The 14,737-nt window shown below is 42.5% G+C and overlaps 2 protein-coding genes across 2 annotated transcripts in view; both read left to right on the top strand.

Moving 5' to 3' along the window:
* Nucleotides 1-8,917, top strand: part of MLXIPL (MLX interacting protein like) — a 298,532-nt gene extending 289,615 nt beyond the window's left edge. The window contains exon 17 of the mRNA XM_063956160.1: nt 8,164-8,917. Within this exon, the coding sequence (XP_063812230.1) occupies nt 8,164-8,285 (122 nt within the window). The 3' untranslated portion in view covers nt 8,286-8,917. The remainder of the gene's footprint in view (nt 1-8,163) is intronic.
* Nucleotides 8,918-12,375: 3,458 nt separating this feature from the next.
* The window catches only part of TBL2 (transducin beta like 2), an 82,960-nt gene continuing 80,598 nt past the window's right edge, over nt 12,376-14,737 (top strand). Inside the window, exons 1-2 of the mRNA XM_063956158.1 lie at nt 12,376-12,464; nt 12,564-12,661. Of these exons, the coding sequence (XP_063812228.1) occupies nt 12,650-12,661 (12 nt within the window). The 5' untranslated portion in view covers nt 12,376-12,464; nt 12,564-12,649. The remainder of the gene's footprint in view (nt 12,465-12,563; nt 12,662-14,737) is intronic.

Raw genomic sequence — 14,737 nt, 5'->3', positions numbered from 1 at the left:
ACTCAGACTCGGTGCCCTCCCACAGCAAGAAGACGTCATCAATGTACCGTTTAAAGAAGGCAATCTTATGCCCATACCTAGGTAACAGGTACGTATGTTCATAGTGCGCCATGAACAGATTAGCGTAGGCGGGGGCCAAATTAGACCCCATCGCGGTTCCGGCGATTTGAAGAAAATAATCATTTTTATACATAAAGTGGTTGCACGTAAGAACCAATGAGGTCAGTTCCAACACAAACTCAGTGGGGTAATCTTTGCAGGGGCTGTTGGAAAGAAATTGACGTATAACATCCAAACCTAAGTGGTGTGGTATAACGGTATAAAGGGACCCCACATCCATAGTAGCCAGAAGAGTGCCTTCACTAAGATGGGTAAATGTCCGTAGATGTGTGAGGAAATCCCCAGTGTCCTTTAAATAGCTATCAGTTTTTAATACCAAAGGCTGTAGGATACTGTCAATAAAGACAGCAATTGGCTGTAACAGAGAGCCTTCCGCGGCAATAATGGGTCTGCCGGGAGGGTGAACTAATGTCTTATGAATTTTGGGCAGAGTGTATAGGATAGGACACCTGGGTGAATTGATGGTCAAATATTTTAATGTGTCTTCACTTATGTAGCCCTGCTCAAAACCTAACTTCAGAAATTGATCGATTTTAGATTTGATTTTAGGAACCGGATTGGTGGTTAATTTCTGATAGGTCATGTCATCTGCTAATTGTCGGTTGATCTCCATGTCATAGTCTGTCCAATCTTGGACGACTATTGCTCCTCCCTTATCCGCCGGGCGGATGACTATATGGGGAGAATCCTTTAAAGTTTTTAATGCTTTCCTCTCGGCTATGGACAGGTTATCAAACATCCTTTTGGGGGGTGAGCTCTCAGAGTCTCTTTGGACTAACCGTAAATAGGTTTTGATGCTGGGATTGGAGGATGGAGGATCGAATGTCGATTTGGGTCTGAATTGAGGTATCTCTTTGTTAGTGGATTTGTTAGCAAAGAACTCCCGCAGACGGAGGGAGCGGCCAAATTTATACTGATCTATAGTTTGTTGGAATGAATTAATTCTGCATGTGGGGACGAAAGATAAACCTCGGGCAAGAAGTTTAGTTTCCGCTGGACTCAGTTCTACGCTAGATAGATTAAAGACATTGTCACCTACTGTCTCCTCCTCCCTCTTCTCTTGGTACCCCCCTCTCCTCGGGTGCGGTCTGTGCCGCTTCTGAGAACCCTGGAACGGGTAGAGGAGGCCTCTCCTCCTCGATCTAAAAAACGAGTGGAGTCGTTGTTCCCTTCGTAGTAATCGGTGTCTGAGGTAGAGGCGGAGGAAACAAATTCATGGGCAAACGGTTGGGCCCTTCGCCTAGTGTATTGTCTATTCTGACGTTCACTAGTATTGTTTCCAAGTAACCAGCGGTATACAGTATGCGTTTGGTAGTCGTTAGTTACGGTGGACAATTTTTTTCGTTTGAAAGAAATTAGATCACGTTTATAAGTGTCCACCTGTGTCTGTAAACGTTCGATCCAATTTTGGGTTTTGTCATTCTGCAGCACGGTGGTGTGAGATTTGATGGTAATATCCACTTCAGTAGATAATTTCTTTAACTCAATGCCAACTTCCTCCACTACCAGGGTCATGAGGTCAAGCGAACATTTGTTCAATACTCCACACCACCGGCTGCAGAAGACAGGGTTGTTTCTACCCAATGTTGGAACGTTAGAGATACGGAAACCCCGGGGGATTTGTTTTCTCCTGAGGTATTCCGACAAAAATTGACCATGTAAAGTCAAATCAACCTCTTTTTGTCTGTGTTTAAGCACTTTGTAAAACAAATCCACAGGGGTTTCGGCTGGTAAGGCCTCAAACTCTAATTTATCGAATAGTAATTTTTCAGTGTCCTCATCCGTAAATGAAACTATACCAGTTTCAGCTTTGGCCAGTAGGCCATCGTCCAACAAATATACCCCGCTCTGAGTCATAACACTCTTTAGACTGGAAAACTCAAACAGGTATAGCAATTAGATTAATAACATACTAAACATGACAAACAAAACATGTAAGGTTCCCGGAAATAAAGGTGGTGATCGGTGAAGAAGTCCAATCCGGTATGTTGGATGGGTGTCAGGAAGTAGGAACTGCGTATAGTAGTTCGAACAAATGTAGTCTTGGAAGATCCTGCACTCTCATCAAAAGTAATAACGACGGCGGGTGCTCCTAATGACCTGAGAGGCCACCAATATACCACAACAACCACCAAGGTGGAAGGTGCACTCACGCCCAGAAATTAGTCTCTGAAGTCACTTGTAAATTCAGTATATTTTTATTCGGGTTCACTGTTGATGCCGTATTTCATCGACGTTTCGGTCCTTATGCGGACCTTTATCAAGATTGGCACTTAAATCACCTATACAATCAGAAACAGTTACAATTAATATGTATAAGAACCCAGATTTATTCAACACCAACACCACCAGTGCCTCCCAGGCCCTGAAGACTGTCACAAAAACCAGAAAACGTATTAAAAAGCTGTTTTTTTATATATGTAAAAAAGAGATACTTGAAAGTAATCCACGTGTGATGAAAGAGACACCTCCACCGTTAGGACTCTCAGGTCATTAGGAGCACCCGCCGTCGTTATTACTTTTGATGAGAGTGCAGGATCTTCCAAGACTACATTTGTTCGAACTACTATACGCAGTTCCTACTTCCTGACACCCATCCAACATACCGGATTGGACTTCTTCACCGATCACCACCTTTATTTCCGGGAACCTTACATGTTTTGTTTGTCATGTTTAGTATGTTATTAATCTAATTGCTATACCTGTTTGAGTTTTCCAGTCTAAAGAGTGTTATGACTCAGAGCGGGGTATATTTGTTGGACGATGGCCTACTGGCCAAAGCTGAAACTGGTATAGTTTCATTTACGGATGAGGACACTGAAAAATTACTATTCGATAAATTAGAGTTTGAGGCCTTACCAGCCGAAACCCCTGTGGATTTGTTTTACAAAGTGCTTAAACACAGACAAAAAGAGGTTGATTTGACTTTACATGGTCAATTTTTGTCGGAATACCTCAGGAGAAAACAAATCCCCCGGGGTTTCCGTATCTCTAACGTTCCAACATTGGGTAGAAACAACCCTGTCTTCTGCAGCCGGTGGTGTGGAGTATTGAACAAATGTTCGCTTGACCTCATGACCCTGGTAGTGGAGGAAGTTGGCATTGAGTTAAAGAAATTATCTACTGAAGTGGATATTACCATCAAATCTCACACCACCGTGCTGCAGAATGACAAAACCCAAAATTGGATCGAACGTTTACAGACACAGGTGGACACTTATAAACGTGATCTAATTTCTTTCAAACGAAAAAAATTGTCCACTGTAACTAACGACTACCAAACGCATACTGTATACCGCTGGTTACTTGGAAACAATACTAGTGAACGTCAGAATAGACAATACACTAGGCGAAGGGCCCAACCGTTTGCCCATGAATTTGTTTCCTCCGCCTCTTCCTCAGACACCGATTACTACGAAGGGAACAACGACTCCACTCGTTTTTTAGATCGAGGAGGAGAGGCCTCCTCTACCCGTTCCAGGGTTCTCAGAAGCGGCACAGACCGCACCCGAGGAGAGGGGGGTACCAAGAGAAGAGGGAGGAGGAGACAGTAGGTGACAATGTCTTTAATCTATCTAGCGTAGAACTGAGTCCAGCGGAAACTAAACTTCTTGCCCGAGGTTTATCTTTCGTCCCCACATGCAGAATTAATTCATTCCAACAAACTATAGATCAGTATAAATTTGGCCGCTCCCTCCGTCTGCGGGAGTTCTTTGCTAACAAATCCACTAACAAAGAGATACCTCAATTCAGACCCAAATCGACATTCGATCCTCCATCCTCCAATCCCAGCATCAAAACCTATTTACGGTTAGTCCAAAGAGACTCTGAGAGCTCACCCCCCAAAAGGATGTTTGATAACCTGTCCATAGCCGAGAGGAAAGCATTAAAAACTTTAAAGGATTCTCCCCATATAGTCATCCGCCCGGCGGATAAGGGAGGAGCAATAGTCGTCCAAGATTGGACAGACTATGACATGGAGATCAACCGACAATTAGCAGATGACATGACCTATCAGAAATTAACCACCAATCCGGTTCCTAAAATCAAATCTAAAATCGATCAATTTCTGAAGTTAGGTTTTGAGCAGGGCTACATAAGTGAAGACACATTAAAATATTTGACCATCAATTCACCCAGGTGTCCTATCCTATACACTCTGCCCAAAATTCATAAGACATTAGTTCACCCTCCCGGCAGACCCATTATTGCCGCGGAAGGCTCTCTGTTACAGCCAATTGCTGTCTTTATTGACAGTATCCTACAGCCTTTGGTATTAAAAACTGATAGCTATTTAAAGGACACTGGGGATTTCCTCACACATCTACGGACATTTACCCATCTTAGTGAAGGCACTCTTCTGGCTACTATGGATGTGGGGTCCCTTTATACCGTTATACCACACCACTTAGGTTTGGATGTTATACGTCAATTTCTTTCCAACAGCCCCTGCAAAGATTACCCCACTGAGTTTGTGTTGGAACTGACCTCATTGGTTCTTACGTGCAACCACTTTATGTATAAAAATGATTATTTTCTTCAAATCGCCGGAACCGCGATGGGGTCTAATTTGGCCCCCGCCTACGCTAATCTGTTCATGGCGCACTATGAACATACGTACCTGTTACCTAGGTATGGGCATAAGATTGCCTTCTTTAAACGGTACATTGATGACGTCTTCTTGCTGTGGGAGGGCACCGAGTCTGAGTTTCTTGACATGGTGAACCAATTGAATGCTTTGGATAATCCTATCAAGTTCACATACACAGTATCGGCCACTAACATCACTTTCCTGGATGTCAGTATCACCAGAAATGGTGACCGACTGGACACCTCGTTGTACCGTAAACCCACGGACCGCAATCTGACCTTGCATGCTAGCAGCCATCATCCCCCAGCCCTCAAGGAAGGATTGCCCATATCCCAGTACCTCAGAGCCATGAGGATCAATTCCAACGCAGCACTCAAAGATCAACAATGTAACGAGATCACTTCTCGCTTTCTGGAGCGAGGGTACACTAGCAGTGTACTTACTCGCTGTCGTAATAAAGCGAACAGCATTTTTCATGGACAACAGGTTAAAAACCCCATTCGTAACAATCGGATGATTTGTTCCACTCAGTATGATGGTTCCACAAGTGCAACCAGAAAGGCCCTACGGAAACATTGGCCAATAATAGCCACCGACAACAGTTTGCCTTTTCTTAAAACACCTGCTCCTATGGTTGCATACAAACGAGGGGCCAACCTAAAGCAATTACTAATGAGACCCACGATTTTCCCTGAACAGAACACATCTCAAATCCAGCTTATGCAAGCCAAACCTGGCAGTTTTTCTTGCGGGGGGTGCACAACGTGCAGATCTATGATCACTGGTCCTTTTTTGTATCACCCACACACAGGGAAAAAAATCTTCATCAGATATCATCTCCACTGTCGACTGGATCATGTCGTCTACCTTCTAAAGTGCCCATGTGGGTTATGTTATGTCGGACTAACTGCGCGTCCCTTTCGCAACAGGATGGCAAACCATCGGTCATCCATACACACGGCCCTCAATGTGGGCTTTTCTGACAAACCGGTAGCACGGCACTTTTTGTCAGTTAGACATCAAGTATCTGCCCTGAAGTGTCAGCTGATTGACTGGGTGCCGCCACCTGTTAGTGGAGGCGATCGCACCTTGTTACTTAAACAGAAGGAAAGCTTTTGGATACACAAACTCAATACAGTGTCACCAAAGGGCCTCAATGAGGCCAACCCCCTTAATATTTTTCTTTAGAATTTTATTTTGCCATAGTTGATTGGATACCTTGGAACACACTTTGTATGTTTCAGGGACATAGGGCACTGTGATACAATCAGCATATACAGGCTGGGTTTTGATTTGTGTTTTATATGTTCTATGTTCTATGTTTTATTTTTTTCATTTTTGTATGTTCTTTTTATGTATAGAGATTAAGAAGGTAAGGACAGTTATTTATACGTCCTTGCTTATGTTTTTTATATATATTTTTCTGCTGTTTCCCGGAGCCTTCCCAGGTCCTATACTAGTCACGAGGGTTCACCAATTTCAATGACCACACCACCCACTATTCCCTTTTATTATTTAAAATCTTTTACTACATTATACCAATGTATTACTATAAAGATATTACACTCACATCAGTATTCAATTTGCCTTTGTTGATCAGATATATGTTAGTTTGTATGCATAGGGTGAGTTGTGGTCATTTGATTTGGTGCCCTCTTATGTCATTTTTGACATTTCATATTATGGATCATTATTTACATTTGCACTCTTTTTCTTCTGTGGTGATTGACAGGCTACACATAGGTTAATCCAGGATTATACGTGAGGTGACCTCCGGTATACCTCCGAGTCCCTGTGAGCTATGAGTGGACCTGTACATTGATGATTCCACCTGGGGGAGTGTTCATTCTCTGTGAACACCCCCCTCTAGGTTGTACACCTCCTTTAAACATTTGCCAGTGGATAAGCCTAATTACGGTTCCTTCCGCGAGTGGAACGCAGAGACTTCCGGCCAGCGCCACTTCCGCGGAATGGAACGCATGGAGTTCCGGTCGGTGGAACGCAAAAGACGCGTCTCCGGCAGTTGCCCTTCTAAATCGTTAAAATACACTCATTTAAGTAGCCGTGCGTTAGCGATAGCCACTGCCTGTCCTGTGAACCCTGTAACGTTTTACCCAGTTGGTCTGAGTTAGTTATCTGAGAGGTGATCAGTTAATGAGAGACTGGGTTTATACTAATCTCCCTAATTGGCACTTCCTGTGGTTGATCCTTAAATAGTGCTCAGCTGAGGCTGAACTTTATGCAGCTTCCATTTGGCTCTGGACACTTGAGCAGTGAGTATGGTTCTCCTGCAGCTCCCTTCTGACACATGATTACGGTTGGTGATTATTTTTTCCTGTTGTGCCTCCTTACAGACTGAGTGTCTGACACATGTACAGAGCCCACAAGCTGCCATGAGCTATTTCTACATGTAACTAGGTATGATCTTTTCCAAAATGACGTTGTTAGTGTATTTTCTTATGGTGTAGTTACTCTGTTATTTATCTAATAGGTGACTACGCCTTGCAGCTTCCCCTACGTTATAGGCTTTTTAACTTCATTATGTGATCAGGCATGTTGCCAACTTTGAAGGCCATTCCACGCATCTGAGTGATCTGGCTTGCCGTCCAGGTAATCATTTGCCTATCTAAACAGATAGTCCTAACGGTGGAGGTGTCTCTTTCATCACACGTGGATTACTTTCAAGTATCTCTTTTTTACATATATAAAAAAACAGCTTTTTAATACGTTTTCTGGTTTTTGTGACAGTCTTCAGGGCCTGGGAGGCACTGGTGGTGTTGGTGTTGAATAAATCTGGGTTCTTATACATATTAATTGTAACTGTTTCTGATTGTATAGGTGATTTAAGTGCCAATCTTGATAAAGGTCCGCATAAGGACCGAAACGTCGATGAAATACGGCATCAACAGTGAACCCGAATAAAAATATACTGAATTTACAAGTGACTTCAGAGACTAATTTCTGGGCGTGAGTGCACCTTCCACCTTGGTGGTTGTTGTGGTATATTGGTGGCCTCTCAGGTCATTAGGAGCACCCGCCGTCGTTATTACTTTTGATGAGAGTGCAGGATCTTCCAAGACTATATGTATATATATATATATATATATATATATATATATATATATATACAGGTTGAGTATCCCTTATACAAATTTCAAAATCCCACATTTTTGGGTCCCCTACTGAGATAATGACATATATATTATACATTATCTGTGTATATGGATATATTATATAAATATATAATATAATATACATATATATGTTTCATTATCTCAGCAGCGGATCCAAAAATGTGGGATTTTGGATTATGGATAAGGGATACTCAACCTGTGTGTCTATGTATGTATGTATGTATATGTGTATGTGTGTATATATATATATATATATATATATATATAAAGAAAGAAAGAAGAGAGAGATTATACTTGACTTTCTTTTTTCTAATCTAGCGGTGTTGAGTTCATTGTGTCAGCTCAGCACCTCAACGTCCATTCTAACGGACCCGTCCCTGATGCCGGAGCAGGCCATGCAGGCAGTCACGCGAGGAGAGAGTGGAGATGGCTTCTACTAGACCAGCCAGCAAACACCAGCCTTCTTCACCAGAAACTACGAATGTTTACCAGTTGAGACTTCTTACAGAGGCCTTTCAGGACCACTAAACCTAAAATACAAGTTGACTTATAAAAGTTTTACGTAAACCATCCACACATGTCTGTAAAGCTTTATGAGCCTATCAGAAATGAGTTTATTTCAGATAGTTGTGACTGAGGTGAGGGGATAGTGACATGGTCCGTACGTAGAGCAGGGTAATACTATTGAAGGACCACCAGGACACCACCCTCAGACCCTTAGCCACCTTTTGTAGACACTGCTAACAGAAAAAAGTAGCTCAACCGCATATCACATTAAAATGTCACCTCAAGTTCTGTCAATATATGGTAATTCTGGCATATTATATTTTATGTAAGGCAAGCAGTATTTTTGATCTAGTGGTTTCCTCCTAGAAACTCAGGATATTTTTGTATATTATCACTTCAAAAGTCACAAAGTGCCTGAAATCCCAAAAAGTGTTTGGCTCCCTAGTTTATACACCCAGTGTTAAGACTTGTTCATGTCTTCTGTACAAAAAATGACCATGTTTAATTGTTTATGTGGAAATTTGTGTTCTTTGTTAAACTCACTAAAAGTTTACAATGTATTATATGTTTTTTTGTCTTTCTTGTATTGTATTTTCAGCAGATTATTAGTGAATGCAGTATACTTACCTATGCCACTGCACACTATAAAAAAACCCCCACAGATTAACCAAAATGCTAAAGTGGAAGAAATTCAAAATAATGAATATAATAAAGCTATTATCTAACAAAGTCAAGTCTTAATATTACATTGATGACATTTCTTTAATAATATTTAGAGTGGTTTTTGTTTACTACTATTTCTATTTGCTGGAAACTGGTGTATGAACTGAGGATTCGCATCATTTCACTGCTTTCATAAAAAGTATTGCACTCAGTGCAACAAATGATCTCTCTAGTTATACCTCAGACAACTAGGCTGTATCAGTGCCAAACTGGGGTAAGCAGGATAACCCACAATACAGTAGTTAAATAGACACAAAAGTCTACAAATAGACACACACTTGGTGGCACTTGTGCTCATTAATGCAAATATCACCCAATCATGTGGCAGCATATCTACACATAAAACCAGGGCCGGTTCTTGCCCTTGTGGCGCCCCGGGCAAAGTATAGGGGCGTGGCTTCAAATGGGGGCGTGTTCAGTTAAGCACCCATTTGTGCCCCCCTGTAGCTCCGCTGAAAGCAAAAATAAAATAAAAAAAGTATACTTACTATCCCCGTTCCTGATCCAGACCGCTGCAGACCTCCTCCGGCGCCGCTCTTCTCCTCCTCTCCTCGATCTTTGGGACAGACGTTATTACGTCTCTCCCATAGAACAGCATAGACACTAGAGGTCAATTATGACCCCTAGTGTCTGTGCCACTATGCTGTGCGGTGCGTGATGACGTCATCGCGCACCGCACAGTAAAGGTCCTCTCCATGAAGGGAAACTAGACCGTAGCGTCTAGTTTCCCTTTATGGAGAGGACCTTTGCTGTGCGGTGCGCGATGACGTCATCATGCACCGCACAACAAAGGTCCTCTCCATGAAGGGAAACTAGACGCTACGCGTCTGGTTCCCTTCAAAGCGAGGGGCACAGTGGCGGATCTTGCCATGGTGCGGCGCCCTCCGGAAGGCGGCACCCCGGGCAAAAGTCCTGCTTGCCCGTGGCAAGATCCGCTACTGCATAAAACCATACATGCGGTCAACCGTATCAGTTGTTCAAACACCACATGTGATCTAGAGTCGCTGGATACAGGAAAGTTATGCTTACACCTGTATAATCACTTCTAGTTCATTCAAATTCGATGTTCCAAATAAAGTTCTGAAATTTAGATAGAAAAAGATGCAACACTGTCTTTATATAATATCAAAGTTTTAAACACCCATTACACTCAACCGTAATATCCAGCATATAACACGTAATGGTCTCACAGAGATAATTGCTCCTGCCTTTTGGATAATTCTTCCACACTAAAATTCAACTGGAGGAAAACATAGTGCAGAACTGGCTTTGTTTGCCATAAAATGTATTCACAAATTACACTCACACTAAAACAATTAAAAGCAGCATATCACCCCACATGGTGTAGTCTCACAGTCTCGTCTATACGCCCAGAGTATGCAGATCGCCCACCAAGTTGGAAAAGGAATAGGTAAAAGCTGTCAGTTCTGGACGCTGATGGCTTAAAATCCTAATCAGGCAGATCCACTCCGGTAACACGTCCAGTGAGATGACGTCCAGTGAGATGAGATTATACATTTGGTTTGGGATTATTCATATGTACATATCAAAATGTATATTTAGTTTAAACTCTTGTCTTAAGTGGCCTTAATACAGCTAGCCTGTAAGGAGACACAGGTATGTTGTATCTAGGAAAGGTTTCTGGTCGAATGATCGACATTCTTTAAGGTCGATAACAAAATGTCAACATTAGAACATCGACATGGTTCCAACTGCTAACATGCACCAGGTTGGGATCCTCAAATTGTCAACAGATTCGCAATGTTGACATCTGAAATGTCACCATGTGACATTTGCCGCTAGGAGGGTTAGGGCTAGAATGCTGGGGGAAGGGGGGTGTTAAGCCGCCGGGAAGGAGGGTTAGGGTTAGGCTGCGGGGGAGGGGGGGTTAGCGTTAGGCTGTGATGGAGGGGGGTTAGGGTAAGGCTGCGGGGGAGGGGGGGTTAGGGTTAGGATGTGAGGGAGGGGGTTTAGGGTTTTGAACTAGATAGGTTGTGGCTTAGGTTAGATATAGGAGTATGGGTCGTTGAGTCAACACAATTTAGGTCGACCGCTATTGGTCGACATGCATTAGGTCGACAGGGTCACTAGGTCGACATGTACTAGATCGACAGGTCAAAAGGTCCTCATGAGTTGTTTTTAATTTTTTGTCGTCGTTTTCTTCGTAAAGTGATGGGGAACCCAATTAGTACACCGTGCCCCTTGCATGGCTCGCTTTGCACGCCAAGGTTACTATTCCCAATCGTAGTCCACGTGGATCGTAAAGTATGAAAAAGTCCTAAAATGTAAAAGAAATGTGAAAAACTCATGTCGACCGTTTGACCTGTCGACCTAATGACCATGTCAACCTAGTGACCCTGTCGACCGAATGCATGTCGACCAATAGTGGTCGACCTAAATGGTGTCGACCTAACGACCGTATCCCAGATATAGGGGAGATATACTTGCTGGAATTCTGCAGCATCCCAGGTTTGCTGTGTTACTGTCACAGCACCAGATAAGGGGGGTAATTCCAAGTTGATCGTAGCAGGACATTTTTTAGCAGTTGGGCAAAACCATGTGCACTGCAGGGGAGGCAGATATAACATGTGCAGAGAGAGATAGATTTGGGTGTGGTGAGTTCAATCTGCAATCTAAATTGCAGTGTAAAAATAAAGCAGCCAGTATTTACCCTGCACAGAAACAAAATAACCCACCCAAATCTAACTCTCTCTGCAAATGTTGTATCTGCCCCCCCTGCAGTGCACATGGTTTTGCCCAACTGCTAAAAAATTTCCTGCTGCGATCAACTTGGAATTACCCCCAAAAGCAACAAATCCACTAAAGATGGGTGTTTTCACCAAATTCTGCCTAGCAAGCCCCGCAGGATGCCATGGGCATTGACGGGGTTCATGAAAAGTATGGCTAAGATATTTAGAGCACATTATTTAAGAAGTCTCCCATGAGCAATAGGGAGACTAACTGGGCGGCAATGGGGTAAATCTCTGTATATTGCTGATGGCTGTATCGCCAGCTGCTTCAGCAATTTAAATATATATATATATATATATATATATAAATATATATGCACACACCGTTTCATGAATAAAAAAAAAATCCAGCACTTTTATTTTGAGAAACTCGCATGGAGTTCATGAAAAGTCCAGGGATCAGCGGCAACAGCATACCCTCCAACTGTACTGTTTTAGCCAGTACACAGGGCTGTTTTTAGACAATTTGGCTCCCAGTGCGAGCATTAAAAAAATGTCCCGTCCCCCCCCTCATAGACATTCAAAAATATAAATAGACCACAGAGCTCACAGAGCGCTGGACATGCCCCCACAGCAGGGACGTGCGGTGAGCTTAATGGTTCTGGAGGCACTGGCTAGTACCAGAGCCAGATTATACAGGTACAGTACCCCACAAAGATAATTTGAACAGTAAGTAACAAATTAATGTGAAAATTAGACGTTGTAACTAAGGTCAAAACATTTATCTTCTACCTACAGTATCAACATTCGTGGACTGCCCTCTAGTGAAAATTGTGTGTTGTCCCAAGAAAAAAGCAATAGAAAAGCAAAATTAATTTCCTTTGATGCTTAAAAAGGTAACCAGAGGAAATATTGCTAAGAAATGTAAATTTGCATAAATAAACATGCACAGTAATAAATATGTAAAAGGTTAGAAGAGTTCTACTTATTCCATAATATATCATTTTTTTATTTAGAACAGCAGAAAAATCACTCCGCAATTACCACTTGAAGATTAAAGCATATGGGTGGGATGCATCATCCCTGGAGAGTGATAAAGTGGAGAGAGATAAAGTACCAACCAACCAGCTCCTGTCTATTTTCAACACAGCCTGACAGTTACAGGTAGGAACTTAGTGGCCGAAGCTTTATCTCTCTCTACTTTATCACTCTCCAAGCGTTGATACATATGCCATAGTGTGACGTGCCTGGGTGCTATTGGGATTACTGTATCTCCTATTGCTTTGCCACTGGTTGCAAAATGACTTTTCACATACAGTATGTGGTGAGACTATGCAACTGAATGTACTTGTATCAGGGCTGGATTAAAGGCTACATGGGCCTGGAGCTGAAAATGTACAAGGGCTTATTGTCAGAAGCTGAGGAGATGTTACCAGTGCTGTGTGGGTCAAGGCTTCAGGGGGCTGACAATGCTGATTTATAGCAAGAAAAAAAGCAATTGTTTCCCCAGCACACTGAATGGATAACAGTAACCAGATATAAATCCCACATGATAATAGAATTCAGAGATCTTCGTTACACATATTTGCGCAAATGTGTGGTTAAGCCCCAAAGCCGCATCAAGGCCTCTCTGTATATTTGGGGTCCCTAGCGCTATATCTAGGTGCAGGGTGTGGCACCCCAAAACACCAGAATGAGCCAGAAAGCACAGCGTGACATACCAGTGTAAAAAACTATAGTGTTAATAAATTAGTATTTAGGAAGCCGAAGCTATAGAGGGGGTGATACAAACATGAAATGTAATTAAAATAGAGAAATAGTGTTAGAAAATTAATAAGTGAAAAGTGTTAATAGAATGTAAAGGTATGCCACACTAAAGCCATCCAGCTCAGCCAGTCCAGAGGCACCACACCTCACACCTCCATTCATTCAGTGTGCTGGGGAAACAATTGCTTTTTTTCTTGCTCAGAAATACCCCTTCCTTTCGAGCACCTGAATGATATCACTAAGCTAATTGAGCATTTACCAATCTATATGAATGCTGATTTATATACAGGGATGAAAGCAATACCTTAAACACACTTTAAATACACTTTACCATGGAGCCGCTGCGGCCGCTATACTTAATACACACTCTACGTACTCTTTACGCTATTAGCGTAAAGAGTCCCGTACTGTGTTCGGACTTTGCGTACAAACGCCGCGCTGACGGTACAAAGTACACACAGCGCGTACACACCCAGAGATACACCGCAAACCCTTAACAGCTATGCAATGCGATAATAATACACTTTAAACCTTAGCAGGGAAAGGAAGACACGACACCAGATTGTAATTAAACTGCTGGGTTCCGACACCACAGCATATTATTACTGAAAGGGGGTTACAATATATACAATACAATACAATACAACAGAATAATGGCTACAGTCAATGTTACATACTTGTTTGGATTTCGCCGCGCTACCCAGTCTGGTCCTCCGTCATCTAGATAGATAACTTTGTGAGTCTTGTGTCTGACCAGGCCTGCAGCAGGCTCTCTTTATACAATTCTTCCAAAACCTAACACAATGGATACTGTAATCTCTTTGTCCATTGGACACAGGGATGGTCATTTACAGTACAGGAGAGGTCATAGGTCAGTTTGAATAGGTGGGCGATGTCTGTTCCAACTGCTTTTATGGGTGGTCTCCTCTGGATTCCCACTGCATACATAATGTACAGTAAATACAGTTTATATCTATATTCTGCTCCTGCACATAACTATTCGCAGGAACACGCGATCTTCTTCAAACCAACACTGGAATATTACCCTTACAATACCCTACGACTGGATACCAAACACCACCTTATAACCTTGTTCTGTTCCCTCCTATCCTGTAAAGGTGAATCCCTTTGTTCTGTTACCATTTAAACTGCTGTAACTTACTGATGTGGTGCAGGGAGACTATGTGTACATTGTGCAAATTGCG

This window comes from Pseudophryne corroboree, chromosome 2 (genome assembly GCF_028390025.1).
Source record: "Pseudophryne corroboree isolate aPseCor3 chromosome 2, aPseCor3.hap2, whole genome shotgun sequence".
NCBI classification, from domain to species: domain Eukaryota; kingdom Metazoa; phylum Chordata; class Amphibia; order Anura; family Myobatrachidae; genus Pseudophryne; species Pseudophryne corroboree.
This window is presented reverse-complemented; position numbering and strand designations above follow the sequence as displayed.